The sequence below is a fragment of the Bacidia gigantensis genome, assembly GCF_019456465.1.
Source record: "Bacidia gigantensis strain McMullin 20006 chromosome Unknown contig_180, whole genome shotgun sequence".
Lineage (NCBI taxonomy): Eukaryota > Fungi > Ascomycota > Lecanoromycetes > Lecanorales > Ramalinaceae > Bacidia > Bacidia gigantensis.
The window spans coordinates 699,389-726,812 of record NW_025408596.1 but is presented as its reverse complement, the minus strand read 5'-3'; the positions used below and the strand labels follow the sequence as shown (position 1 = coordinate 726,812).

Sequence of the window (27,424 nt, the reverse complement as noted above, 5' to 3'; positions counted from 1 at the left end):
AGGCCAATGACGAAAGGGTTCGGCGTATGTCAATGGTCAAAAGACATAGAGGCCCTTTCTAGCGGTTGCGTCATCTTGCAGCCGTTTGTGTGCTTTCAGGACGCCGCCTACTGTCCCACAGCTGAGCCCGCACGCCGAGGTTGCTTGTAGGATCTTGCAAATGCAAGTAAGACTCCTGTCATGATTATCCAACTCACATAGAATCCTCTCTCCATCGGGACCGCACTCTTTGCCAGCCTTCTCGTTCGTCCAACCCTCCACGGTGCTCCATTCCCAAGCCTCGCTCAACCCATTCCTGGCTGCCCATTTCGCTAAGGCGACTCAAAGCTCTCGAAAAGGCGAAACGCTCCTCATCGCCCGAGAACATGCTGCTGCTTTTCAGCATGGTCATGCTCATATCCAAGTCATCCATCATCTGCCTCATCACATCGTCCACGCCTTCATGGTCTTCTTCGTTCTTGACTGTGCCGCCTTTCCTGCCGTGTTCAAGTGCCTCATCAATCTCATCTGCCGACATGAATAGCTGAAATAGTGGAACGCCCGTTGTGAGCACCAGCTTCGCTCGGCTTTCGTATACCGCATCGATGAAGGTGATGAATCTGCGGGCTAAGTCTCTTGACTTATGTGTCATACCTGGAACTTCTGTAACGATGAACGCATGATACGATCTTGTCAGCTCCAAGTAATCCGCAGCCCCAGTAGCTCTGCCAATTAATTCACGGAAGGTGAACATAGCAGCATCTCCACTTGCTTTTGGTACCTCAACCTCACGACCCCAGACATGATGAGTAGCTTTGTGCGGTGGATCGTGTTCAAAATCTCCGAGAAAACGAAACCATTTATTGGCATGCGAGCGTGCAGCTTTATCCAAAGGGTGATGATAAACCCCTGATGGCGGTCGTGGGATCTTTCTATAGTCTGTGGTGGAGTCTAAATTAAGCACTCGAAGCTTCGTCTTCAGCAAATTAATACATGGAATGAAAGAGGCGCGTTGTATACCATTTTTATACAAATCATCTGGATGTCTATTTGAAGTGGTGACCAGCACGACCCCATGAGACATCAAAGCTTCCAAAAGACTGCAGGTGCTGTCAACAAAAAAGAAGTGACTAGTACGTGGGTTCCTGGTCTTACCTCCGTAAAATCATAGCGTCAGCGACGTCAGTGCATTGGAACTCGTCGAAACAGAGTACACTGCCTTTTTCAGCGATGTCTGCGGCAACGTACTGCACAGCGTCCAGATCAGTGCCATGCTCCGTCTTCATTGCATGCAGTCGCTTATGTACATCTTGCATGAAGTTATGAAAGTGTATGCGGGTCTTGGATGTGATATTGTGTGGTAGAGTATCAAAAAACATATCCATTAGCATCGTTTTCCCACTGCCCACGTCGCCAAACATGTAGAGACCCTTTGGCAGATTCTCAGGAAGCAGTGTCCGTTTCTTCCGTGGAGCTGGATGAAAAAAAGAGAAGACAGAGCGTGAGGTTGGCCTGAGAGATTCGATACTTGGGTGAGCAACTTCGGGCGCCTCATAATCAATAAGCATGTCATGTAAATCTTGAAGTGTCTGCACGATGGTGCGTTGGTGCTCATCGTCTCGAAGCTGGCCGCAGTGTATTCTCCTCTCGTATTCATCGAGCGGTCCCCATTTGTCTGGATTGAAATGCTGCACCGTCGCCATCTCTCTGAGTTCGCAGTTGTGTATTGTCGTCCACGGCTCGACCCTTCCTCGCTGCGAATGCGCGGAGAGCGGCTGCTTTTTGGCGACGCACCATCTCGCGCCGGTCGACCAAGCACGTCTAAAAAGGCGAGCCTGCGTCAGCCGGGGTCTACCTTTGCCTTGAGATCGTGGAAAGGCTCTTTGGAGGGCAATGAGTTTGGCCGACGAAGCCATGGATGAAGATCGAATTGCATGCTATCGAGCCAGAGAAGTACCACGACCATAATCAGACGAATACAACAGTGAACTCAGATGTGTAGAGGGTAAAGACGACATCCTCTCTCGGTATAACGTGCTGCTTGGGCTTCGCACAAATGTCGAGAAGCACCTAACAAGTGGAAAGTGGTTGGTCTGTAGGTGGCGGCCGGTTTGCGGATAGGGCAGGCTAACCCCTTGTTCTACCCCTGAGCCATCAAATGGGCAGAATTGTAGTCTTAAAGCGTGAACAGATTCTACAAAAGCAGGTATTCTCAGCGTCTTCAAAGATTTCCTTTCACATTATGTCTAATAGTTGCTATCTGTAATATCGAGGCCTCACACGAGTCCTGAAGCAACTCTCGGTCTTCTCTTCGACTTCTCTGCTATCAGCACAAGATGATCGCTTTTTCAAATGCTAGTAATAAACAAAATAAATAGTAAACAGTGTGGTGTGCACGTCGAGCATAATCATGGTAATATACATTCCGATGCTGGCTCTGGCTCTCTGGTCTATCCAGTAGTAACTTCGTGGGGAATAGTGGAAGATCGAATGAGAAGGAGTTTTCTGGTCTCTGGGGTGTGGGCTGATGACATGATATTGAGCATGGCGGCTCGTAGACCCAAGGTCGAATGATTCAAGCTGTAGAGGTGGGTATCCTGGCCTAACGCCTTTTAAATCCTCTGACGCTTATTCCCAGTCGCACCCGATGCCAGTTGAAGTGGTTATGTGGTTCTCCTTAAGAACAGTACTAGATTCGTATGATTATGTAGAAGAGTTTCAATTCCATCCCAGCGAATTCTCTGCCATAACTGGCGCTGAAATCTGTTGTCTTCCGGAGCTACCAGCGCTTCTTCCTGAGCCTCTGGATTCAGCCCTGTCATAGAACGGGCTGACACTCCGCTCTCCGTTCATTGCTCCAGACATCAGCGCTTGGCCGGCAGCTGGGTCGGCGCCGACATGTGACATGACTGGCGATGCAAACATGCTTGGACTTCTCATATGGGATTGCCTTCTCTTCTTGTACCGACGTGCGACGAAGAACATGGCAGCACCATACGCAGCAGCACCACAAGCGACGCCGACACCGATAGCAACACTTTTAGACTGCACTGGCGATGAACTGCCAATGTTGCCTCCAATTGGCGCAGCCCCAGTAGTTGTGGCTTCAGGCTCGGAACCGGTTTTGGAGCCAGAATCGGTTTCATTTGTGGCCCTAATTGGGACCGCGTTGTTTACCATACTGACAAGCGTCTTGACACTGGGATCGGGATGGTTGTAAAAGGTCCCGGCCGGAGTATGGAGCGCCAGGCCGAGGGTATCGACAAGATGCGATGGAATCCAGGCAAGAGCAACTGTCGTTATGTAGTGTAAATCTTGCGTCGTGTCCCACGCTTTCAGTGTTTGCATCGTGATGTTTACGAGCTCGATACTCAAGCAATGACCAATAGCCTTTGGCAGGAATGTAAAGATCTGTTTTTGTGACTCGGAGTGAATCCAGACAAAATCATAGTTCAAAGGATAGAGAAATGCAATTTGTATCAAATCGCAGTTCGGCGGGCGCGCGACCGGGCCGGTTGGGGGGTATATCGTTTGTGGCACGTTGGACGGTATGCCTGTGGAGACCGTTTCGGTACCGGTGGTGGCTGGGGCGGACGACGGCTCGTATGTGATGCTAGACTCAACAGGCTGAACGGTGTTCTGATCATAGCTGATGGGTTGCTGGGTGAAGGGCCCCTTTCCATCCGACGGATAGGCCTGCGATGTAGTAGCAACAGGCCCAGCGGTAAGAGCCGGTTTTGACTCCGGTGATTGCCCCTCTAAGGTACCTGTGGCAGTAGCTTGTGAGCCAGTGTTGACAGCTCCTTCTGGAGCTGAGACTCCGGATGCAGCTGTCACAGACGGGAGCGTGTTATTTTCCTGTTTGCCGGCTTGTGCAGATGGTGAAGCCCCAACTCCTGTACTCTGAGCACCAGAGACGACTGGCACGACCGAGCCATTAGGCAATGTCGTTGAAGCGGGTACCGGGATAACTGAGCCATTTGGTAAGGTCGTTGACGCTTGTGCTGCTGCTGAACCCGAAGGTTCTCCCTTTTGCTTTTGGTAAAACTCGCCAGCATTTGATGGGGACGATGGCGATGTAGGGGGATTCGAGACCGGAACAACATCACCATTCGGCAGCGTCGTAGAAGCTCCCACAGGAGACCCTGACTGCTGTGGTAGAGGTAATACGACCCCGTTGGTGTTATTCGCACTCTCCTGACTCAAAGTTGCTTTCTCACCTTCTGCGAAGCCTGAGGCTGTTAGAGCAGGATTTGGGATCACGACACCATTCGAGAGGGTAACTGATTGAGGTAAGGCTATGATTTGGGCGGAATTTGTTTGGGCAGGGTTCGCAACCAGCACGCCGCCTGATGTTATCGAAGCCGGGACGTTAGGAATGACACCGGCGGATAGTCCTTCAGTACCTTGAGTATCATTTGTCGCGGGCTTTTCGACCTCCGAGGCAACAACACCACTTGGGTTTGGGATCAGTACACCATTCGAAGTGACTGACGGTAATGGCTGTGCAGCTTCTACGGGCAAGGATAGTCCACTGAGAACTTGAGCGGCCTGAGACTCTTCCGGGTTGGAGACGAGGACTCCGCCAGATGTGATGGAAGCCGGCACGTTGACCAAATTGGCCGCACTTTGAATTGTCGCCAAGGGATTGGACACTAGTTGCCCATTTGACGTGATTGAAGCTGGGATGTTAGCAGGACGATTATTGTTAATATCACTCGGGTTTGTTGTGTCATTTGTAGCTCCATTGCCACTGTTCAACACATTATCTTGCACATTATTCCCTATTGTTGTAGGTGACGCCGTCAGACCGGTTTCAGCGTTGTTGGCTCCTTCGAAGACATTGTTGCCTACGCTCTTCACGTCATCAATATCACCAGTAGTCCCCTTGCTTAAATTGGGCGGACTATTTTCATTGGTTTCACCTGTCGCCTGTGGATTTGGAACAAGCACCCCACCAGAAGTAACAGAAGCAGGGATTGTATTGACGTTCTTGTTGGCAGTATCGAGGGTGTTGACGACGTCGTTGATGATGCCGTTATCGTCATTGTTAGAACCTGATTGCACTTTGGTTGGGACAGAGACACCAGGCGTTATTTGTGGGTTTGCCACCAGTATTGCATTGGAAGTGACGGACGCAGGAAAGTTGTTGACATTGTTATTAACGTTGTCGAGAGTATTGACGACATTAGCGATGTTGCCATTGCTACTCTTGCCATTCTCATTATTATTGTTACTGTTTCCACCATTGGTAGAATCCGGGCTACTTTGGTCAACGATAGGAGCAGAGGGCGTTATCTGAGGGTTTGCCACCAGCACTCCTCCAGATGTGACGGAAGCAGGAATCTTGTTGGCCGCTGTGCCGCCTGGAATGACTCCGTCCTCCGGGTTTGAAGTAGGCTGAGAACCAGATGCACCTGTGTTCGATACACTACCTCCGTTGAGCAAATTATTATTGCCACCGCCAAAGCGGTTAGAGCTTGTTGATGCTTTGGTGCTGGCAGGTTGGTTACTGACGACATTTGCTAGGATTGGATTCTGCACAGGATTAGTCTGTTGCCCGGAAACATTAGTGTCCGTATTTGTGCCGGTGTTCTGGTCGTTGAAGGGATTCGTGGCGGTGTTCTGGCCTCCTACATTTGAAGAGCCTTTGCCAAGTCCTCCGACAACTTCATTGACTACGTTACCGCCTGTAGTACTCGTCGCTGATGGAGCTTGCGCATTCTGCCCGGTGTTGCTATTACCTCCTTTGCTGGTAGTATCCGAGGTACCACCAGAAGCACTACTGCTAGGTGGAGGCGAGCTAGTCGACGAGGGAGAGGTGTTGCCTTGTTGAACGTTGTTTTCTACTGGGACGTTTACTGAGGGTGTAACAGACGGCAGTGCTTTGCCCCCAGTGCTTTGGTTTGCCCCTGGCGAGCTTGTCGTCGTGGGTGCCTTTGTACTGGATTCTGTTGAAGATGGACTAGAAGCACCAGTAGAAGAGGGCGAAGTCTGATCAACTACGGCACCCTGTACTAGAGTATCTATGTTCGCCGAAGACCGACTGGTTAATGTAGAAGGTGTGGTTGGTGAAGTTGAAGTGCCAGTCGTCTGGGTGCTCGAGGTGTGCGTTGTGGTTTTGGCAGGCTCAGTCTGAGTCGAGCTGGGAGTCGTTATAGTTGGACTTGGGCTCGGTGACGGTGATCGATCTCCTTCTCCGCCCCCGAAAGGATTCCCATTAGGATACCCATTACCTCCAGCGAAACCACCAGGGAAACCGCCGGGCAAGCTGCTTGTTGTTTCGTTATAGTAGCGTCGAACGTTTTTCTTCAGGAAACGCGGCCTGTCCACTTCACCATTTGACCCACCGGGTGCTCCACCGGCGACACAAAGAGTCGGTTCAAAGATCGAAAACACAGCAAGGGTCGCCGCGAGGATCACTGAGGATCTTCGGACCATTGTTCTTCGTGTGTCTATGCTTGAAAAATGAGGTTCGGATTAGTAAATCAGATAGCTCTCGAATGTAGATTGTGACAGCTACGGACGTTAGTAAACGCCACATGAAGTGCCTGGATCTGTCTTACTGCCAGGGATGACTGAACGAGTGTACTTGACAGGTCAAGATTAAATAGATTGTTACTATTGAAGTCAGCAACGGGGGTCTGCTGTCAAGTTGTTGTTAGCAGGGCTTACAATCGCAGAAGGCGAAACTTGAATAGCACAACTCAAAAGAGTGTAACGGACACGAACGGCCCTAGCAACGGGAAAAGAAGCGACTCAGCAGTCGCAGCACCTCTAGCTATGACCTTCGGTAGGGGATGAGAGGATGGATATCCTTTCAGGAGGTAGATAGCACGTTCAAAGGCTCGCTCGACCGGGCTGGTGGCTTTCGGCAATGGTCTTTCTCTTAGTCGCAGAACCCCGCCTGGTTCAACGGTCCTTTGTCCGTGCAGGAATCGCCACGTCGTTCAGCGCCGAGACCTCATGTTCATTGTCCTAATTTGATTAGGGTGGCGTCTCTCGAAGGGTAGACCGAACAAAGATGACTTTGCGACACTTCCTCCAGCCGCCCGAGTCTCAAATCTATCTCTCTTGCTTGCTCGTGCGCTGAGATTACTGTTGCCAGTGCACTTGGACCGATAGCCAGATCCTTCTTCTGCTTCCAACGCGGGTTTGAGAATAGGAATGAGGCCACGGGGGGTCCTCTTAAGACGCCGGGTCACTCCTCGTAGTCTCTACCTCAATTAAATGCCACGACCAGGGCGACACACGGACGTAGCTGAACGAGCGTGTTGATAAGCAGGCGAAGTAAAGACTGTGTGCGACGACAGTTGAAGGTCGTGAAGTCGCGGAAATAAAGAATCTGTTGGGGGAAGACTGTGTCGTGAAACTTGGCCCCTTTACCTCCCGTTTCTGTCCTTCTACAGGTGGTCAATTGAAGAAGAGGTGACCTTGTGCAGTTGCCAATACAGATCGCCGGGGCGTATCTGTATACTTGCTCGGTCGGCGGCGGTGAGGGTGGTGAAGGTGGGAGTGGGAGGGTGCTTTGCACTGCTGGTTGGTTGTGAGAGTAGAGAGAGTGAGCAGCTGCACCGTGGGAAATTGGCTGGGCGAGAAGCTGGGCGGGCTAGGGCGTGGGGCTCAGGGCGGCAAGATCTTGGCCCGAATGGCGCAGAGAGCGGTTAGCAACGTTAGTATCTAACTTTCTAAATATTACGGTATTATTGAGCTTAGTCGTCTTTCTATCTATGGATCACCACCGTTCGCTACGGGAGGTACCACATGTTGGTTCTCTGTTCCTCTGGTTCGCTCAGGGGGAAAATGCATGCAACAGGGGAGCATGAATAACAATAACAATGCCATTCCCCTGGTCGCAGCGGTACTGATGTCGATGGTGGAGTCATCCGATCTTCCGCCTCCCATCTCCCTCTTGTCCCGTCTGGGGCATTCAGGCTGCAGCAGGGGGGGAGGGGGTCAACGCCAGTGCTGCGGGATGAGGATAACGAGCACGAAATGAGGAAGGCAGCACAGGCATTAAAACGCTTTAAGCTGCCGTAGCTCCCACATTCAGGCACAGGCCTGCAACTTCCCCAAAAGCAGCGTCGGATTTCTCTCCAGCCGTGTCGCTTGGTCCTCCGCCAGCAGCTCGCGCAATTAGAGGAAGGCAGGTCGGTAGGTAGGTAATCATCTCATGCACGGCGTCTGTACCTCTGAGAGTCGTGGGTAGCCTCCAGCGTTGAATTCACGATTGTGCAGAATCCTGCCCTGCATGACCTGTCACTCGCACATCTATCTGCATGGGCACATCTTCGGAGGTAGTCAACCGTCCTGTGATTCCTGACGGAGGATCCAGACTTGTGCGCATTTGTGCCAGGCGATGCATAATACCCGCTTGACAAATGGCGGTGCAACCAAAGCTTTTTAACTCATCATTATTATTATTATTGCAACTGTTGCGTACACGGTGGGGGCTGGTTTAGAGGCGCAGCCCGCGAGAGTTGGGCGTGAATTGAAGCTTGTGGGTGATGAGCGAAGAAAAAGCAGCTGAACCCCTACGAGACATCATCACGTTGTATTATTATTGAACAATAGAACGATATTCATCATTCTAACCCGGAGCCCAAGGCGCAGAGCACCGGTACCTGGATGCAGAAGAAATGGAAGAAATGGAAGAAATGGAATGGAAGGGTCGGTCAAGGATGGCACCGTTGGTACACGCGATCGGCTCTTCTCTTCCTCTCACGCACGTGGCAATTCTGTCTCGTCTCAGGAACGATCAGCAAACATCTCAATCTTTTAATATTCACGCTCTCGTTGGTGACAAATCATCGCTTCTCAACTCCAATTATTAATCCGGTCGACCTCTGCTCGAGGACCGGTGAGCTCCAAGGCCATGGACGTGCATTCATTCTACCTTGGGTCCCGAGCCGCACCTCGGCCAGCTGCTCGAATGTCTTTGTTGGGGCAAGTCTGCTTCTATCGCGTCCAGGGCGTTGATCCTACTTACCTAGCCGCACACATGACACGCTTTTGCCTCACTCCTGGCAACTCGTTCCTGAAAATACCGTTGCTGGTTGCTGGTGGAAAGCCACCACGCCGCCGGCTCCTTCGGATCAGATCATTGTGATTGGTACCACTTTCCTGCACGTGCGCCAGTCCTTCAAACAGTCAATTTTGCATTTCGGGCTGCATGATGATGTCCCTTTTGCGACTCATCGATAGTAATGGCCGCCCAGATGGACTGACGGGGTGCTAAACGTTGCATCAGAAAGACACCCAAAGAACCTCTAGTGATCTTGTTCTTGCCATGCACGACCTGATTATTCTGTCCCCCTCCATTTTTCTAACGATCCTCTTGGATCATCATTGGTAATTTGCTTCAAGGTGTCCTACTTCACGTATGGTGTTGCTCGCAAGCGCCTGTCATAGTTCTTCCCGTAACTTCAACTTCCAACACACCACCCCTGTACGCCTTGAATATATGTTTGCTTCGAAATTTTAGCTCTTGTGTATGTCAATGCCGTCGAGCTCAACTATTCATGACCACCTCTTCTGCTACAGCTCCATTCTTTCACTCGAGTAAGCGGGCAACCCGATAATAGGAAAACCAATGACACCCAGCATTCTGGGGAAAAGGGGCAAGGACTTCGAGAAGACGGACGTCGGCTCAATCTTGTGCTCATAGTATTCCAATCATGAGCAAAGCCCATTGATAAATCGGAAATTCGACTTCAAGCCTATCCTTCAGAGATGATAAGTACACTCGGATCCGTGTAGGTGCTGCATCCCTGTGTTTACGGTCAATCGAAAAGTGCTCGTTTCGACTTCACGATGTCCTGGGCTCGTCCTCACTCTTGCTAAAAGCACTCAAGAAGTCGTTCAAGTTTGAACTTACTTAGCAAACCATTGTAATCGGTGCTCAATGCATGAAGAATGAGTAGCCGGAAACACGTACGCGTTGAAAGGTGTGCTACGTTGATCAATCGTTCTCACGCATTTGTTTCAATCTGAATGAGTAGAGGAGAAGCTTAGCTATGCAACAACGCCCCACGCTCCGTCATGTCGGATCGTTCTTCTCTGACCGAGAATGCGTAAACCTACTCATCAGATCCATCGACCCCTGTCCACTGACCACTACTTTACTCCAAGTACACGCCAACACCGTAGCAAGCTGCAGCAGTCATTGTGCCAGTGAGCAACATCCATTTGATCCGACTCCTCCTGCTTGCCCTCCTTCTGTGGTTCCTGCTTCTGCGTCTTTTCTCTTGCCATCTCTGGTTTTCTCCAGCCGAAAATACTTCCTCTTCGCGGCGCATTTTGCCCTGAGAACGAGGTAATACAGGTCCAACTTCTTGCTGTTGTTCCTCTGGCGGTATGATCGGATTATGGTTTACGAAGCCAGTTGGTGAAGCGAAGTTTCCGGTCGACACTTCTGGCGTTGTGGTGCCGTCGATCGGGTTTGGACGATGATGGTAGTCTTCCTTGGATGTAACGAGCTCGCGCGTCTTTTTGAGGACTAGGATATCATTGCCACCAGAAACAACGTCGTAACCTTTGTTGTAAAGATTGGTAAGATGTGGTAAGAATTTGCCGGGATTGGAGAGTGTTTGGAACGCTTGTGGAGGTGTCAGCGTGGTCTCATCCATGAGGTGCTGGGATGAAAATTTAGCAGAGTTGACTTTTTGTGCTGAGCTATCGTACGCGAGTATCCGATACAATGAAAAGTCCGCGGTATTGGTGGTATCATTTGAGATGGATACTGTGCTCAAAGCATTTGATACTTGTGATCCAGTCTCCAGTTGTTTGGCAGGCTTTGACACATTGCCTTGGGCTAGATCCGCAAGGCTCGCCATTTTATACCATCCTTCACGCAATACAGCACGTAACTCGTCGCCTGTCAACGTCGCTGCAGTAGCGAATATACTCTTGAGGTCTTTGGTGAGTTCCAGTGCGGTGGCTTCCTTCTTTTCGAAGTTAGGTGCTGGTGGGGAATTTTCGACAGCCTCTGCCCTTGAATTGCTGGTTAGTTCTACCGTGGGTCGTCGCTCATTCGGCTGTCTCTCGGGAGAAACACCTTGTGTCATCCATCCTGGAGGTACGGAACCGGTCATCTGCGGGCTTCCTGCTTCCTCTGTACGCGTTGCAATACTTGAATTGCTGAATTGGTGGTGCTCTGTCCCAATTTTACCATAAGCGTCTTCGTAGATATCTCGAATTTCTCTGACCAGGGCCTTCTCCGCCGCAAGGCGATGAAACTTCGCGTCCATTTCGCACTGAGCATGGGGAGCTTTTCTCTTATACCATCTTGGCCGATTCAAAAATTCGTGGATATTGCTTGCCACGTCTCCTTCTCCTCGGATGCCATCTTCGGGTGGAGCAGACTCCAGGAGATTGCTCCTTGGTTTCTGGGATCGATGGCATTCCATATTTAACATTGCATCTTTCTGCTTGCTGACCTCCTGGTCAAGTAATTGCTTAGCTTTGGTCGCCGCGTTCCTCCTACGAGCCTCTTGAATGCGATGTTTCTCATCAAGTATACGCTTTTTCAAGTAGGTATAGTCTTCGCTCAAACGATCGATATTCTGTTTTAGAGGTACTAGCTTTGACCTAATAGCATTGATGTGGCTGCTCGTTAGTATTGAATAATTCGGCGCACATTCAGGCGTTGGCTCTCGTTTGCTTTGTGGTGGACGACTATCATCCCGAGAAGCTTCACGTGCTGCTTGAGCAACATCTTTTGTATCAGAGTGACGTGCTTCTGGACGACTCGCAATCTCTCTCCGCCGAATGGCACTTTGAGCTAATTCCTCGGCGAGCTTACCCTCCAGCACCGATGGCGGTCTGTCAAATCTCGCCTCTAGCGACTTCTGCCGAGCTTGCTTCTGAGAAAGATCCTCCTTGAGTGGGCGACCCCTGAGTCCAGCTGATGCTCTCACGTCGCTTGCTCGAAGAAGATCAACATCATCCTTGCGATTTTGTTGGGCTTGTGGTTCACAGTTAGGAGATGACTGGGTGGATAACTCAGATCCCTTTTTCCTAACATGGCGATCCAAAGCGCTCTCAACCTTTGATATTTTCGACAAATCAATGTCTGATATCAAGTCTGTGTTCTTCCCAGACTCTGTTATTGAATCACTAAAGCGAAATCCTTCTTGAGTGAGCCAGTCCCGAGCAGTGGTGTTTCGGTAGATGTCAGATTGAGTCGATGGGATGTTGCCTGGGACAGTCGGTTCCACATTCGCAGAGGAGGATTTGAACTTTTTGACGGGAACGTCGTTTGACTTCGACTCTGAAGTGCGTGAAGGTGGTTCAATTTTTGACTTGGTGCTAGCGACTGCTTTAGGTACTTTATATAGTGTTATTGGATCAATTTCGTACTCTTGCAGTTCAGCAGGCGCACTCTTTGGCGTTTTTGTTCCACCATTGACACGGTGTTTGACCTGAGACACGGCCTCGTCCCAAGGGCCTCTCAACCCTTCAGCAGCTTCCGAAGATCTGCAGGTCCTTACTGTGTCCGGCCCTTCGTTCGACCAGCGAAGGCATCGATTCGACGCCCCGAACAATGCTTCATATGGATCTGTCTCAAGCCTTTTGGCAAGATCCTCAAACTTCTTAGCATGCTGCTTATCCCATCGACGCCACCAATCTTCGATATGATTCTCCAATACAGTTTGTTCTTTCCCATGCAATACGAGGGGCTTCCTCCAATAGCTAGCTGATCTCCAGAATTGAGAGCCTGACAAAAGCTTCACTCTAGACCGACCACTTAGTTGGACCCTGTGCTGCCGTCTTGTTCCGTGTAGACTCGAAGTGTAGGAGGGTGTGCGTCCTTTGGCTTCCCTATAGCAACAGCCTTGTGATTGTGCATTTGACCAGAACGCTCTAGTCGAAACAAGCGACTTGCTTGAATGATATGGTGCCATCAATTCGAGAGCCGATAAGCTACTTCGAAGGCTTGTAGGCCTCAAGCATTTCCGAGTCGTCAGCATCTTGCAAGGCTCCAATGTTGTGTCATACTAGCTGGCCCATACGCCAAGACCAACCACCCAGGCTGAGATCAGATGAGAGCCGAAAGTAATGTAGCCACACTCTTGTGATGGAGTGCGCAAGGGGGGACTATCTGTATACTACTGTGCCATTGCAGCAGGTCCCGAAGCTCCGACGTGAATGGAATTCCCCGCCACGTTAGGCTGCTTGCGGCTGAGGGGTGTTCTTATCGATTACGAACTCTACGACGCGCTTCGAAACCCACTTTACGCGTCTTGCAATACAGTATCTTGAGTGATCATGGGAGATTCAGAAAGCACACTGTCGGCATCGACTAGAGAGACGAAGTCTAGTCAGCATGAGGAATATCAATATTTGAATTTAATTCGCAGTATTCTTGAATTTGGCGAGCACCGCCCAGACAGGTAATGGCTAGGATACTCTCTTCGACGTCGTAGATTCAACATTAATCTTTACAACCAGGACCGGTACCGGTACATTATCGCTGTTCGCGCCCCCGCAGCTTCGCTTCTCTCTGTCTCGGCCGTCATCGGAACCTGGAGTACCACCAACGCCAATCCTTCCACTCATAACCACCAAGCGTGTCTTCCTACGCGCAGTCATCGAAGAACTCCTATGGTTCATTGCAAGCAAGACATCGTCACAGTCGCTCTCAGCGGCAGGTGTCAAGATTTGGGATGGCAACGGCTCCCGTGAGTTTTTGGATGATCTTGGTCTGACAGAACGAGAAGAAGGGGACCTTGGTCCAATATATGGCTTCCAGTGGCGGCACTTTGGTGCTTCGTATATCGATTCCAAAACAGACTACGCGGGCCAAGGTGTAGATCAGCTGCAAGAAGTCATCGAGAAGCTGAAGCACAAGCCGTATGATAGGAGAATAATCTTGAGTGCGTGGAATCCAGCAGATCTGAAGAAGATGGCCTTGCCTCCCTGCCACATGTTCTGCCAATTCTATGTCAGTTTTCCGAACGCAGCAAGAAATGGTGCGCAAGAAAAGGGCAAGACCGCTCTCAATGATGTCAATAGTGATGCAAGTAAGACGAACAAAGGAGTGCTGTCCTGCCAACTTTATCAGCGATCATGTGATATGGGGCTAGGTGTTCCCTTCAATATTGCGTCCTATGCCATCTTGACGCATATGCTCGCTGCAGTATGCGATCTCACCCCGGGGACGTTCATTCATACCATGGGCGATGCGCACATATATCTTGATCACGTCGACGCACTGAAAACACAGTTAGATCGCGAACCTAGAGACTTTCCAGACTTCCATATCTTGGATGACCATGACAAAAGCATTGACAACTGGAGGTTGGAAGATTTTGAAATAAAAGGGTATCAGCCGCATCCCAGCATTCCAATGAAGATGAGTGTATGATCGAAATCTATTGAAAATAGACATATTTACCTTCGTAGAGCATTAGCTTCGTTCATTTTTGCTGCATTCGTTCCGTTAATCGCCAAACTCCAACGCTTCGCTCTCAGAGGCCTGGTGAACACAGCAAGGGTATTGCGAAGTCTTTGGGTCAGGCCCCAAGGCCAACTCCTCGCAAGAGTACGACAGTATTCCCTGTCACGCAAACATCACCCACTTTCTCACTGAATCCCAGCAGTCTCCCCGCTTCCACATGAAACACACGCAGTCTTTCCTCTTCTCCTTCAACACGGTTATTCAGATTGGCTACCTGGAGCGATTTGGCGGCCGCATCCAATAATCTGCCCACGCTCCAGTCCTTGCTGTAATAGTAATCTCCTTTGGGCAATTTACTGGTCGTTGTGCTTGCCTCGGCCTCCACATAGAGATAAACTCGATTTTCTACTGACACTTTGTCATCTCCTTTGGCATTCTGCTTCAGTTTGTTCACAGTAACCAGTCGTGTGGCAGCAGAGGAAGGCTTTGGCTTTGGTAGCATAGAGGACTGTTTCTCTTTACTCCAAAGCTTCAATCTACCGAGTGCCGCTTTTGCTTTGTCCGCTTGACTGGGTGCTTGAGCTGGTCTGGCTCCGATAGGAACGAGTTTTGCGCAATTGTGGTCCTCCCGCAACCGATGTTTTAGGCAGTACTGCCTGTTGCAATTCGGGCACGAAACTCCGACAGAGGTCAACGTATTGATATAAGTCTTACACAAAGGATCCCAACATTGGGTTCCTGTCATCAGCGTCGGTTTGCCTTCGCGGTGGGTTTCTGACCTGAGTCCTGGTGTATTTTGCCGTTTTTGGGCCGCCCAAGCGCCAGCCTTGGGGCACTCATGGCCCGACTCGGTACGATGGTCGAGACAATAAGTGCCCTCGCAGGATTCGCAGCGGAAGGGAAGGAAGTCAAGTTGATTGCAATGGGTGTATTGACAGTGTGCACCGATTGCTTCCATATCTTTGTCCATGCTAGTGAAGGATTGCAGCTCCCTGGAGAGCGTATTGGATGAGGTTGCCATATTGAGAGGGTCGAAGCGCAGTATATCCGTGCAGAACGCGAAAATGCTGCTGCTTAGGCAGCTGAGGTGTTCGTCAGCTCGTAATCATATCCTGAATCTGCCAAATAAAAAACCCAATACTGCAGGCACGAGAAGCTTCCTCCACCTGCTAGAAGGAGGTCTCGGCTTTGTGGCGGATTTAAGGATGCGCGATAGCGGGTCGACCAAGACCAAAGAAGGTAATCAAGATGACAAGGTCATCGTTCATTCCTCAATGGTCGTCAGATACGCACCACTACCATTCAATGTAGGGACTGATATCACAAATGTGCATCGGATCGCTCGACTACTATGGGATTACGGACTTAGCCAGGGTTTTATTCGCAGAGTCTTTACCCGACTCGAGTGGCCCGTTCTTCAAGAAAGATTTCAGCATGCATTCAACATTGATGGGGGTGAAAGCGGAGTTCTACATCTAACCAAGGCGCCTGGATCAAATCTGTGCCTATTGAATGCGCCTCTGAGAGCGCTATCAAAAAGCAATGAATTCGACATCGAGATCCGTCACCCAAGCACGCCTCTTTCGCGATTGGCGACATTCATCGCTGGAAGGTTCGTGTGTTTCTATCATGCTAGCGCTGAAATTCTTGCCATTGTACTTATTGGACAGGTGGGCTGCTAAGGAAGCGGTGATCAAGGCCTACTCCTCTCGACGTCTGTTCATGAGCGAGATTTCCGTACTGCGGCCTGCACAGAACCCGCGCTTATTTCCCGCCGAGCAGCGCACTTCTCTACAGACCATGACTTTGATAGATCCAATCTCAGACACGATCTTGCTTGGTGTTAGCGCTGCTTTACTGCGTAGGCTCAGGGGCTCCACTAGTACGCTACTGAAAGGTGTTGAAGCAAAGACCGGCGTCAAAGAATACCATGAGCGTCGGTCTAAAGTTAAGGACGAGCAGAGACGGTTGGGAAAGGTGAGCATCAGTCATGATGGTGAATATGCAACCGCAACTTGCATTCTACCTCATGAGACCCCAATAGACCATCGGTGCAAGCGGATCATAGATGACGGGATCGGTCCCCCCAAGCATGAGCCGGAGTATGGGGACGCTGGATGGCTCGATTACGAGCCTGTTACCACAGACATCAATATTTCGTGAAAAATGATGGCCAGATGTCAGTTCGTGTAGAGTTCTCGTCGTATACTCGGACCAAGCATCTATGACGAACTCTGATCTCGTTTGCTCCCTCCTGACAAGATTCACTTCTGGATTGCCACTCGCTCTGCAAGCCGGCTTATTGGGGATGAAAACACCTCCGCTCGCCATACCCAAGGGATTGAAGCTATGGGTAGCATTACAGCTCATTGGATGCATCCAACTTACTAGAGATTTTAGTCGTAGGGGTCTGGAATCTGGATTATGTCTCAATTTGTCCGACAATTCGCTCGGTATGTCTCCCCGGCCCAATCGACTCTTTTCGCCGGAAACATCAAAAGCCTGCGTGTAAGGTTGGGAGTTCTATCAAAGATAAAGTGGTTGCTGAAGCTGACATATTGAGTCGAGTAGAATAAAAGCGACCGGCCACGGAGATGTAAATGGCCGTTGTTGGCCTAAGTAGCATGAAAATAGAATGCATTATCTGATGCTTAGCACCTGATGGATGGTTTGAAAGCAGTCGTGTCCAATATCAGTCCGTTCCTTGGCAAGGCAAAATGAAAGAGGGACAGCCCCAGATTTTGAGTAAATATATTTTGAAATAAAGCGATCATTATTTTGCTATTGGCTGGTTGGCGCAATGGTAGCGCGTGTCTCTCCTATTGTGTAAAGACAAGGTTGAGGGTTCGAGTCCCTTGCTGTTCGTAACTTCTTCGCTCAATCTAATGAAGCATTGCTGACTCCATTTGGATGTAGAGTCACATTCCGAAGGTTCATTCACCTTGTAGACGATTCATTTTTACCACTGTAACAAAGCAGACTTGCTTAAGATGAAATAAGTTGTTGCTTTTTGGGAAATTATTGGAAGATATTCACTTTGCATGCCCATGAAAAGGACCTTTGTAGATATAATTGGACTTCGAACAGAATGATTGTGTTGTTGTTCTGCCGCTATTTGAGTATGAACTAGTATCCTGAACGTTTCTCTTCCATTTAAACCCTCCCTCATACGTACATCCAAGCTGCCTCGACGGCCACAATGAAAGGTTTAATCACACAAACGATCAATCATTTTCACCTCTCCGACTTAAATAAAGTGGCGCTACGTCGCTTTTACATCTACTTCAAGACTTTCTGAAAGAAAAGCTTCTAAGCCTTACGAAGCTTCACTCTTATGCCGTTTTCACACCACTCTCATTCTGGGCAATTTTGCCATCATGCAACCGACACCCTCGAAGATATTGTTACAACTGCCATTGCAAAAAAGATGTCGGTCTATTGCTTGACGGAACATATGCCGAGGGAGGAGCAGGATTTATATCCTGAAGAGGTGCGGAATCATTTCGAACAAACTCTCAAAAACTGATCGGACTTTGCTAGTTGGAACTGACCCAGGACGGTGTCCGATTTCAAGATCCTCGACAAATCTCAGCCTACTTGTCAAGGTTATTTGATGACTTTTATCGTGAGGCAAAGCGCTTGAAAAAGCATTACGAATCTCAAATTACGCTATGGATTGGCGTCGAGATTGACTGGATCAGACCTTCTTCGCAAGATTTCATAGAGAGACTTCAAGAATCATATCAATTCGACTTACTGATTGGCTCCGTTCACCACGTCAGGGCAATCCCTATCGATTACTCTGCGGATCTTTTCAATACTGCTCTTCAATTGTGTGGCGGTTCGAAAGAGACGCTCTTTGAAGACTACTTCGATCTGCAGTACGAGATGCTCCAAGCGCTCAAGCCGTCATTTGTTGGCCATTTCGATTTGATTCGTCTCAAGAGTAATTTTCCCAATGGAAGTCTCATGGACTTCGCCGGTGTATGGCAAAAGATACAGAGGAATCTCGAGTACGTAAAGCTGTACGGTGGCATATTAGAAATCAACGCAGCGGGCCTGAGAAAGGGTCTGAAAGAACCCTATCCCCAGAAGGAGATATGTCAGGTAAGTAAGCATTGGGAGAATGACAGTTCAAAGGAGGTTTGACGCTTGGACAGGAATTCGCGGCGATGGGCGGCCGTTTCACCCTATCAGACGATGCACATGGGGTTGATCAAGTTGGAACTAATTTTTTGACCGCCGTCGCCTTCGCTGAGAGTGTACCAGTTCATAAACTGGTTTTTCTCAGCAATAGCGATCGAAGATCCAATGGTCCGAACACGCCAGACCTCACCGAGATTAGCATGCACGAGCTCAAGACTCATTCATACTTTACGAAATAGATTCAAAATATGCTACTCATTTTTTTCAGAGCATTTTGGATACCTTCTATTCTGCTATCACAGCACATTCCACAATTCCAGGCATCTTCTTCCACGCTCTTTTGTTGGACGTCCAACGAATTATCCTGGATGATCTCTGGTTTTCACAGCTCCGAAGAACCTGTGGACGCCCGTTCACCGAGCAGTCACGCCCCCACGGTGCTGATCTTGAACCCCACGAACTCTATCTTGTGGCAAGCACGCACAGATCTCTTTGCTCACCACATCTTGATGAATGTTCCGGCCTTGAGCGCGATCGATAAGGCATATAGGGCACTAGCGCGTCCGCGAGTCTTATTGCCGGGTTGTTCCCTTTCTATTTCGTGACAACGAGTTGCTGCCAACGCATCAAGCGAGACGGCTATACTCGTGGCATCTCGTTTCGAGAAAGCTCCTGTAAGCATACGCTTAAGCACAGTAGTCGTCCGAAGTCACGCAGTGCAGACGCGGAACAGCCGTCCCGATTGCGGTCAGGGGTAATGAGCGTATGAGTGGAGGCGGAAGGAATGAGTTGCATGAAACTAGCATGGTGGATGCCGATGGATTTCGAAACCTTATGCAGACGGCTACGACGTTCGTCAATAATGCAGCACTGCATGGAGCGGTTCCCTACGCTTGCTTCAACATGAGGCTCAATCTCTCGGAAAAATTGAGTTGATAGTCAGCAAAGGCAAGTACTTGGGCGAGCGATGGCGTACCACCTTGTTCTCTTTCTTGAAGCAGAGGTTCTGGCTTCGAGAGCTCCTACCTAGTGACATGCTTGGTGGCCTAAAATAAGATGTATTCTAGAGGAGCCTCCGTGACTCGTGGCAGCTGTCACGACAGAGGGCTTTCTGCACCAGCACAATATCATCCCATTGGCTACGGACTTTCTCTTCCGGGCGTAGAGATCAGTCGTTCTATTGCTTCGATCGTTCAATCGTATGGCTGGGGAAAAGAGGCAACTGCCGGAGGGGTTTATGTGGAGCTAGAATGATAAAATGTCATTAACAATGGATAGACGAATGGCCTAGGCCGCCTTCGGGGAAATCAGGCGGGATTTAGCAGCACACCAAGTGGGATGCGCAAGGATCCTCGAGGGTTTTTTAGTTGCGATCCGTCTTTTCCCTTAATTCCTCTTCCAACCTTCTACTTCTGCATCTGCTAAACTGGCTGTTGCTGTCTTGCTCACTCGTCCGAGAGTACGGCAGCCCATGTACCCTGTGGTACCTCCGTACCATCAGAAGACTCTCATGCAGGTTGCTCTGCACACTGATAATGCCCGAGTCTGAATTGACCTTGGAGCTTGCATAAATGGCTTCTATGGCTGTTGAAAACACTACAAGAGGCATGTTTATGGTCGATTAATGGACCTATGAGAACGCCTTCCGCACTTAGTATTTTCCCCGATCTATTCGATGAACGAAGTCTTTGAACCCTATACCAATCGTCCAGTCCAAGCCTTCACTCATCATCAACTTGGTTTAACTCGACCAGGAAACACCTCCTGGCCGGCTTTGACTCCGCACCTGACGCCTTCCCTAGTTGGTGTCTTTGTTCCTCGTATGTCCCTTGAAACCTCTTCACACATTCCAGACCTTCCTAGGCAACATAAACTCCAGTCAGATTCACTTCCACACCGCCTAGCTCGAAGTTTGTCCCAGTGAATACATTACAAGTCTTCTTGCCTCACGTTCTGTTCAGAACTACTTCCGATCCCTGGCTTCCATTTCTGATTCTTCCCACCCAACCCATGCTCACAAGCATAACAAGCTTTCATACCATCCTTAGCAACCCAGAGTAAAGCCGTTCATCCTTCAGCATGGGTGTGACGAGACAAGTTCTCCAAGAGGGGAATGGAGTTGATAGGCCCAAGAAAGGTGACCTAGTGACCATGGAGTATACTGGAAACCTCTACGATCCCAATTCCAATGATGAACATCACAGAGGGAAACAGTAGGGTTTCACTGGCTTGTCTGTCTATGGAGACTGACTGATTGCAACAAGATTTGATTCGTCCAAAGGCCGAGGAGATTTTTCAACTGATATCGGTGTTGGCAGAGTCATCAAAGGTTCGGCCTCTTTTAGCATTGTTGCCAGACAGAGGATATTGTACATCTCTGATTAGGGCTAGGTTGGGATGAAGGCGTTGTGGAGATGACACTAGGGGAGCGGAGCATTTTGACCATCTCGAGGTATGATCGACCAATTGTTTCCTGCGGGTTTACCTCAAGAGCCGTATACGTCCATAGGTGACTAACTCGGTTCCAGCGATTATGGATATGGTGCACAGTCAGTCTACATGCGACACGGCGCTCGGTCTAATGGCCGTCAATCAACAATCATTGATCTAGTGGTACGTGCTAATGAACAAGACTGACAGCTCTGCAGGGGCTTTCCAAATCTCATCCCAGAGCACGCCACGTTGGTGTTGTAAGTCTCATAGCATTCCATTTTTTGCGGTTGCCCCACAGCGATTTAGCATACCTTCATTATATTCAGTTAATCAAAGACAACCTTTGCCCTTTGATAGTCACTTGCACAAAATTGATTCAACAAACTGGGCTCGGGCAAGCTAACAAAAGCCAATAGCGAAGTGCAGCTGAAAGCGATCAACGACAAGCGCCTCTGAAGACTTCATATTCCAGCCACCAAGCGTCAACTAATGGCCGCTACAAGCTAAGCTGCGTCCACAAATGAGGCGTATTACGAATTTTTGATTGTACCTACAGCACCAAAAGCATTGGGTAAAAACGCCAAACACTAATACCGGCAACAAAAGATAGACGGTATGGATAGATGCAAAAGCACATTCGGGATCTTGTAATCCAAGCCATAGACTAAGCAACATCCAATGGCTAGCAAACATTCTTTCGTATGCTCAATGATCATCTCATCTCTGATCAGTCTGCTTGATGATTGTCATCTCAGTCGTCAAGCCGCATCGTTGTCCACGCCCATGATGGCTGTCTCCACGCTCGACGTCTTTGATCACGCCCTGCTTTGCTTCACCAAGGTTTGTGTTTCACCACGCCCATGATGAAATTCAGGCCTCGTAAATCATATTAACAAGACTACAGCTAATGTTCTGACTACGTGCAGTGAGTTGTAGATCTGAACATAACCCAGCCTAGATTCAAGCTTCATCACTGGGCTTCATGGAGCATGGAAGTTTGAAAGCCTGTTCATTGAGGGCTATATCATCAAAGTTTGTGATTTGATTGGCATTACATGGTACGGGACGTGCTCTTCAAAATGACCAAGATACCTAAATTTACACTGACATCAATGCCTAAACGAAATTCACCTAACTTACGAGTCAGACCATACACCAAAGCGGTCTTGGCAAAGGAACATCCTTGAATAAAGACCTTCCCTTAAACTTGGTGGAAACGGGCGGTATACCAACGTACGCCTGGGTGCTCCAATCGTCAGCGTCGTGCCCCAAGCTGCGAGCGAAAGACTTGAACAAAAGGATTGACCGAACTCCGTAGAGCTCGATCATCGAAAACAAACTCACCTCCCTTCTTGCAGGGTCCCCAATTGTGCGAGACCAGGTGCTGAGGCCATAGTATGTTGCAATGTTATGGACAAGCCAACGCCCAAAGCTGGCGCCTCTATCCTGCACCAGACCATCAAAAACAAGCTTGTCTTTCGCGATGGCCTCCTCCAGTTCCGGTTCATGTTCTGACGTTGAGTCATCCCCGTCTCCAAATTTCGGCGAGGCAGGAACATCGCGCATCTTCCCGCTGCGGCCCACGAACACGATCTCCTCATCGGAGGAGTCTGGATCAAGTATTCCCTTCCTCGGCCGGGAAAATACTCCACCTGTCTGGCCATTATAGCCCTCAACGAAAAGACGGACTTGTTCCTCTAGATCCTTTAGAAGTCCTTTGGCTGCCTTTGCTTTCTTCAATTTTTCTCTCAATTCTCTCGGTACCTCCCCGTCTTTGCCTTGCTGCGCTTCCTTCTGCTTTCGTCCTGCAAGCTGCTTTTGACGTGTTGCTTCCGCACGCGCTGCCATCTCCTGTTCCCACGAAGGAGCGAGATAATAAGGAACACTATGACGCGGATAGGTCGGGTGAACTTCCCAATCGCTGGGTAAGGGAGGCTGAGCCCATGGGTTGTTGAGCAGGCGGTCTATGTTATAGCCCGAAACGTCACCCAAGGCGCTTGGAAAGTTCAAATAAGGAGATGTAGAGAGGATTACCCACCATTTTCCCAGCGCGTCCGGCGCCGGCTGCCTTCTTTGCCCTTCAGGAGGGCTTCACGACGCTCGAGACTGTCGCGACGAAGAATTTTGCGGCGAGGACGATAGATGGAAGAGTCTGCGGCTTCCGCCTTGCGCTCTTTTTGTTCACTCGGGTCAATTGCAAGCGAAACGGATGTACCGCGAATGCCAGCCGGTGAGGCAATCGAGACTGCATTCAAAGCTCGGGCTGCTTGTGCAGTCCAAGCTGCGACATCAACAGAAGGCGCAGGGCCTCCGAGCGCATTAGGGTGGATGGCCATGCTGATGACCGAGCGCGTCTCCTCCGTGTGGTTTGATAGTGACGAGATGAGAGGTTGGCTTATATATACTAAAGCCGGCAAGTGTGAATGAGACAATGGCGAGGATACAAGAATCGCGCAGCTGACAGGCAATGGCAACTTTTCAGGAGTCACAGTGGTGGAGTCATCAGTCATGAGATAAGAGCGTGTACGCTATTTTGATCGCGCTGTGGCGAAATTATTCCCGAGTATCTCCATTAGCGGGGATCGTCATCGTCAATACCTAAGCTCTGCCTGGCAACAGTTTGACAAAATACAGTCAATAAGTTTATTCATATCACCCTTTATCGTCAACTCCAAGGCCATGAAGCATATCCTTTGGGCCGTATTGCCATTTGCTGGGGTCTGCCAGTCATTCCTAACCACTCCTGAAGCTCAAGCTCCGATCAGCGAATGGGAAGCTGAGAGATTCTTGATCGAATTGTCGCCGGGAGAGACGAGATGGGTAACAGAGGACGAAAAATGGGCGCTCCGACAGGTTTGCCCGGCAAGGCGCCGTGCATAATACAATACTGACCTTCCGCGCAGGATGGCAAGAGGTTCATGGACATTACGAATGGGACACCGGGCGGGTCGCTTCGTGCTGCGCAGAAAGTACAGATTCACTACCCCAAGAAGCCTGCACACAATGAGTCAGTTACAAGCCTTTTAAAGAAATTAGACAAGGCGAATCTGGTAAAGAACCTGGGGACATTCTCTTCATTCCATACGAGATACTACAAGTCGGATTACGGAGCGCAGTCATCTGCTTGGCTTTTTGAGCAAGTAAATGGCATTGTCAACGCAACAGATGCGCCAAAGTATGGGGCCAAAGTAGAGCCATTCGCGCATCCTTGGGGTCAGAATAGTATCATCGCCACAATCCCTGGCAAATCGGAGCAAACGATTGTCATCGGTGCGCATCAGGATAGCATTAATTTGTTTCTGCCGTCCATTCTAGCTGCCCCTGGAGCCGACGACGATGGCTCCGGCACGGTCACCATTTTAGAAGCACTCAGAGTCATCTTGCAATCCGATGCTATTGTTCAAGGTAATGCGTCCAACACGATCGAATTTCACTGGTATTCTGCAGAGGAAGGCGGCCTTTTGGGCTCTCAAGCAATCTTCAAGGAGTATGAACAGCAAGGTCGCGATATCAAAGCTATGTTGCAGCAAGATATGACTGGCTATAGTAGAGGTACGGTCGATGCAGGCAAGCCTCAAAGCGTTGGAATCGTAAGTTTGAAAAAGGCTTTACCTCAATTTTAAGTAATGAAATAAAAAAGATCACGGACTACGTCGATCCTGGACTCACGGATTTCATGAAGGCCGTCGTGACTGAGGTATGACCCGTGTCGTCTTGAAGGCTTTGATCAGATACTAATAGCTGGCTAGTATTGCGACATTCCATTTGTTTTAACTAAGTGGTAAGTGATCATTGTGCAATGTCCACTTCTCCTATACTTACTAGAGCATGTAGTGGTTACGCCTGCTCCGACCATGCTTCCGCCCGAAAAGCTGGCTACCCGTCAGCCTTTGTTATTGAATCGGAATTTGAATATTCGGATAACAGAATTCATACGACGCTGGACACCTTAGACGTACTCGACTTTGACCACATGCTACAGCATGCGAGACTGACACTGGGGGCGACGTATGAATTGGCGTTCGCTGACCTGAATTCCAGTTATCAAGGAACAAGCACTTTAGACGACTTATGAGTTCTGAATTCCGTTAAACGAGTCCTGTATTAAGCGTTTGATAATTCTTAGATATTTTAGCATGAAGGAATGATGTGAAACAGAGAGTAACGTTGTAAATTTTCCAGATTGATGGTTTGCAATCTAGGATCTCTCCAAGCCGCTGCGTTACCTGCTTGCAAAGAGACGATACCAAATGATACAAGTGTACAGCGGAAGCGCGCTGAGCTCAGCATTCCCCTCGTCATAGATAACAAGCTAGGTCTACTGAGGTGACCCTGAAGCCTGCGAGCTTGGATTTTAAGCTGTCATTGCTGATTTTTTAGTGGTACAGTACATCGATCCTTCTTCCCCGCAGCGTCACCCGGTGCACCTCTGATCTGTACGCTTTAGGCCTTCGCTTTGCTTTTCGCCTCTTCGGCCTCTGCTGATTTCAAAAACTCCCTGCATTCAAATCAGAATCATGCGTTCAAAATTTTCAATTGGTCTCATGGTAGTATGCTTTACGTACTGTATGAAAGTCTCCTCGTCTTTACTTGAAGCATTTATTGGAGGACCAGGTCTCTTTGGACCTGACATCGCCCAGTATCCGATACCTCCGTATGTAATCAAGCAAGCTATCGCGAGCTATAGATGTGCCCCAAGTCAGCTTAAAGGCCTAATAGAGTGCGTAACAATTCTGTCGATTTTTCGACATACTTGGTGTGAGGGCACATTTCGGCCCAAGATCTTGTAAACTTGCGGCATAGTTTTCCCCTTCGGATTTGTAAACGTTCGAGTGGGCGATACAGTATTCAGTGGGTGGGTGGCTGATGAGCTTGAAGTTAGGATATTGGACCGACGAAGTGAATTGAGCGGAGCGGATGGCGCGCTTGGCGCTTGTCAACCCGCCGCGATGTCTATTGCTCCGCTATTCTTTCCCACACAACCATGCATCCTACCTCCCTCCGGTAAATGACCCTGGGTGTCCGACGGCGATTAGTATAGCAGACAGATATCCCAAGAAATCTTGACTATGACCTCCGAGGACCGTCCTAACAGCTCCCTCACACAGCGCAAAAAACCCGCAGATACTGACCTACTTCCCCGAGAAAAGCTTCCACAAGATCTGCAAAACCTTGTCGATGACGACGAATCCCTCCTTGACCAGATATATGACGGCACGTGCGTGGAACATCTTGAATAATCGCTCTTCTCATCAGCTCTCCGTGAATCTAGCTGACGCTCTTGCTTTCCCAGAGCATCCCAGACTACCGATTCCTCCGTCCGTTACGCAGCCTACGCGAGTCGTCTTCGAACAGTACTTCTCTCCGCCCACCGCTATGTCGCCTACACCTCCGACATCGGCGAGTCATTTCGACCCCTTGCACACCCTTGGCTTATCAAATCCGCCTATGGCATATCCTGGGCTTATTTAATCGGCGACGTATCTCATGAAGGCTATAAAGCATACCTAAGAAACCAGCGGATACTACACCCTGGGTCGCCAGGGGCAGCTGCGAGAGGAGCTAACGATGCGAGAGATGCCACGTCTGCTATTTTAGCTGCGCAAGCTGTGCCGGCTATTGAGGATTGGAAAGCCGTGGTTGCGCAGAGAGCGGTGTTTCAGAGCGTGGCATCTATGGGATTGCCGGCATTCACAATTCATAGTATCGTGAGGTACTCGGGACGGGCACTGAAAGGGGCGAAGAATAATACGATTAGGACCTGGGGACCTATTGGGGTGAGGTCGTTGCCTTATGATCTGGAGGTCATCATGCTGATCTGAGATTATAGCTTGGACTTGCTGCCGTCCCATTCTTGCCCTATCTTTTCGATCAACCCGTCGAAGAAGCGACGGAGTGGATGTTTCATAAAGCCTTTGAGACAATTGGCGGCCCCGATGCCGTTGGGCATAAGTCAGCGACAGGAAGGGTGACGGAACCTGTAGAGGAGACGAACCGTGGAGCGAAAAAAGAGAAAGAGTTATGACAGACCATTGCTGGACTCTTGTAAAATTTGATAATTTTTGGCGAAAAACGATACCCCTCAATTCGATCAATTGTATATGTATCTGATTAATGGGTATAAGAAGTTATACCTTACTCTTACTCCAGCAACTCTATGTCCAAAGATCCGGGTTAATATCTGGCAAGCTCGACATAATATGATCAACGACAAGCGTCTGAATTCAGCCAATAGTCGCAGCTGGAAGTGAAATATGTAGCTTATTTTCATCTTTAATGAGGAACGAGACGAATAGCAAACATTCATCCCTCCGCCACCTGTATTGTGTCAGAAATATCTGGCTTTTTGCTCGCGAATGCCCCAAACACAGAGAACCTCTCCAAAATTCGAATCCAAGTGGACAGGTTTTCCTTGAATTCATAAAAAGTAATGTCAATCTAACTAGAAAAGGTGTTCTCAATAAT

General features: G+C 49.3%; 11 protein-coding genes and 1 non-coding gene across 12 annotated transcripts; 7 read left to right on the top strand and 5 right to left on the bottom strand.

The window, feature by feature from the left end:
- Nucleotides 1-193: 193 nt before the first annotated feature.
- KY384_003177 (uncharacterized protein) lies at nucleotides 194-1,895 on the bottom strand (the record flags this gene model as incomplete). Its single annotated transcript, XM_044811697.1, has 2 exons — nucleotides 194-1,079; nucleotides 1,135-1,895. The coding sequence occupies 2 exons, from the start codon at nucleotides 1,893-1,895 to the stop codon at nucleotides 194-196; spliced, it is 1,647 nt and encodes a 548-aa protein (XP_044670830.1).
- An 802-nt stretch (nucleotides 1,896-2,697) lies between these two features.
- On the bottom strand, nucleotides 2,698-6,420 carry KY384_003176 (uncharacterized protein; the record flags this gene model as incomplete). The annotated part of the gene is made up of 1 exon (XM_044811696.1): nucleotides 2,698-6,420. The coding sequence occupies one exon, from the start codon at nucleotides 6,418-6,420 to the stop codon at nucleotides 2,698-2,700; it is 3,723 nt and encodes a 1,240-aa protein (XP_044670829.1).
- Nucleotides 6,421-10,100: 3,680 nt separating this feature from the next.
- KY384_003175 (uncharacterized protein) lies at nucleotides 10,101-12,950 on the bottom strand (the record flags this gene model as incomplete). Its single annotated transcript, XM_044811695.1, has 1 exon — nucleotides 10,101-12,950. One exon carries the CDS (start codon nucleotides 12,948-12,950, stop codon nucleotides 10,101-10,103), a length of 2,850 nt encoding a protein of 949 aa, XP_044670828.1.
- A 298-nt stretch (nucleotides 12,951-13,248) lies between these two features.
- Nucleotides 13,249-14,347, top strand: TMP1 (Thymidylate synthase; the record flags this gene model as incomplete). The annotated part of the gene is made up of 2 exons (XM_044811694.1): nucleotides 13,249-13,373; nucleotides 13,432-14,347. The coding sequence occupies 2 exons, from the start codon at nucleotides 13,249-13,251 to the stop codon at nucleotides 14,345-14,347; spliced, it is 1,041 nt and encodes a 346-aa protein (XP_044670827.1).
- Nucleotides 14,348-14,495: 148 nt separating this feature from the next.
- On the bottom strand, nucleotides 14,496-15,401 carry KY384_003173 (uncharacterized protein; the record flags this gene model as incomplete). The annotated part of the gene is made up of 1 exon (XM_044811693.1): nucleotides 14,496-15,401. The coding sequence occupies one exon, from the start codon at nucleotides 15,399-15,401 to the stop codon at nucleotides 14,496-14,498; it is 906 nt and encodes a 301-aa protein (XP_044670826.1).
- A 43-nt stretch (nucleotides 15,402-15,444) lies between these two features.
- On the top strand, nucleotides 15,445-16,543 carry KY384_003172 (uncharacterized protein; the record flags this gene model as incomplete). The annotated part of the gene is made up of 2 exons (XM_044811692.1): nucleotides 15,445-15,992; nucleotides 16,051-16,543. The coding sequence occupies 2 exons, from the start codon at nucleotides 15,445-15,447 to the stop codon at nucleotides 16,541-16,543; spliced, it is 1,041 nt and encodes a 346-aa protein (XP_044670825.1).
- Nucleotides 16,544-17,166: 623 nt separating this feature from the next.
- Nucleotides 17,167-17,245, top strand: KY384_003171. Its single transcript has one exon. It is a non-coding gene; the product is annotated as a tRNA-Arg (tRNA).
- Nucleotides 17,246-17,807: 562 nt separating this feature from the next.
- Nucleotides 17,808-18,765, top strand: KY384_003170 (uncharacterized protein; the record flags this gene model as incomplete). Its single annotated transcript, XM_044811691.1, has 3 exons — nucleotides 17,808-17,870; nucleotides 17,921-18,487; nucleotides 18,541-18,765. 3 exons carry the CDS (start codon nucleotides 17,808-17,810, stop codon nucleotides 18,763-18,765), a joined length of 855 nt encoding a protein of 284 aa, XP_044670824.1.
- Nucleotides 18,766-20,605: 1,840 nt separating this feature from the next.
- Nucleotides 20,606-20,911, top strand: KY384_003169 (uncharacterized protein; the record flags this gene model as incomplete). Its single annotated transcript, XM_044811690.1, has 2 exons — nucleotides 20,606-20,739; nucleotides 20,791-20,911. 2 exons carry the CDS (start codon nucleotides 20,606-20,608, stop codon nucleotides 20,909-20,911), a joined length of 255 nt encoding a protein of 84 aa, XP_044670823.1.
- A 1,191-nt stretch (nucleotides 20,912-22,102) lies between these two features.
- KY384_003168 (uncharacterized protein) lies at nucleotides 22,103-23,295 on the bottom strand (the record flags this gene model as incomplete). The annotated part of the gene is made up of 2 exons (XM_044811689.1): nucleotides 22,103-22,923; nucleotides 22,998-23,295. The coding sequence occupies 2 exons, from the start codon at nucleotides 23,293-23,295 to the stop codon at nucleotides 22,103-22,105; spliced, it is 1,119 nt and encodes a 372-aa protein (XP_044670822.1).
- Nucleotides 23,296-23,638: 343 nt separating this feature from the next.
- Nucleotides 23,639-25,034, top strand: LAP1 (Leucine aminopeptidase 1; the record flags this gene model as incomplete). The annotated part of the gene is made up of 5 exons (XM_044811688.1): nucleotides 23,639-23,812; nucleotides 23,863-24,549; nucleotides 24,600-24,656; nucleotides 24,709-24,740; nucleotides 24,794-25,034. The coding sequence occupies 5 exons, from the start codon at nucleotides 23,639-23,641 to the stop codon at nucleotides 25,032-25,034; spliced, it is 1,191 nt and encodes a 396-aa protein (XP_044670821.1).
- A 994-nt stretch (nucleotides 25,035-26,028) lies between these two features.
- KY384_003166 (uncharacterized protein) lies at nucleotides 26,029-26,984 on the top strand (the record flags this gene model as incomplete). Its single annotated transcript, XM_044811687.1, has 3 exons — nucleotides 26,029-26,177; nucleotides 26,253-26,736; nucleotides 26,790-26,984. The coding sequence occupies 3 exons, from the start codon at nucleotides 26,029-26,031 to the stop codon at nucleotides 26,982-26,984; spliced, it is 828 nt and encodes a 275-aa protein (XP_044670820.1).
- Between the last annotated feature and the right edge of the window lie 440 nt (nucleotides 26,985-27,424).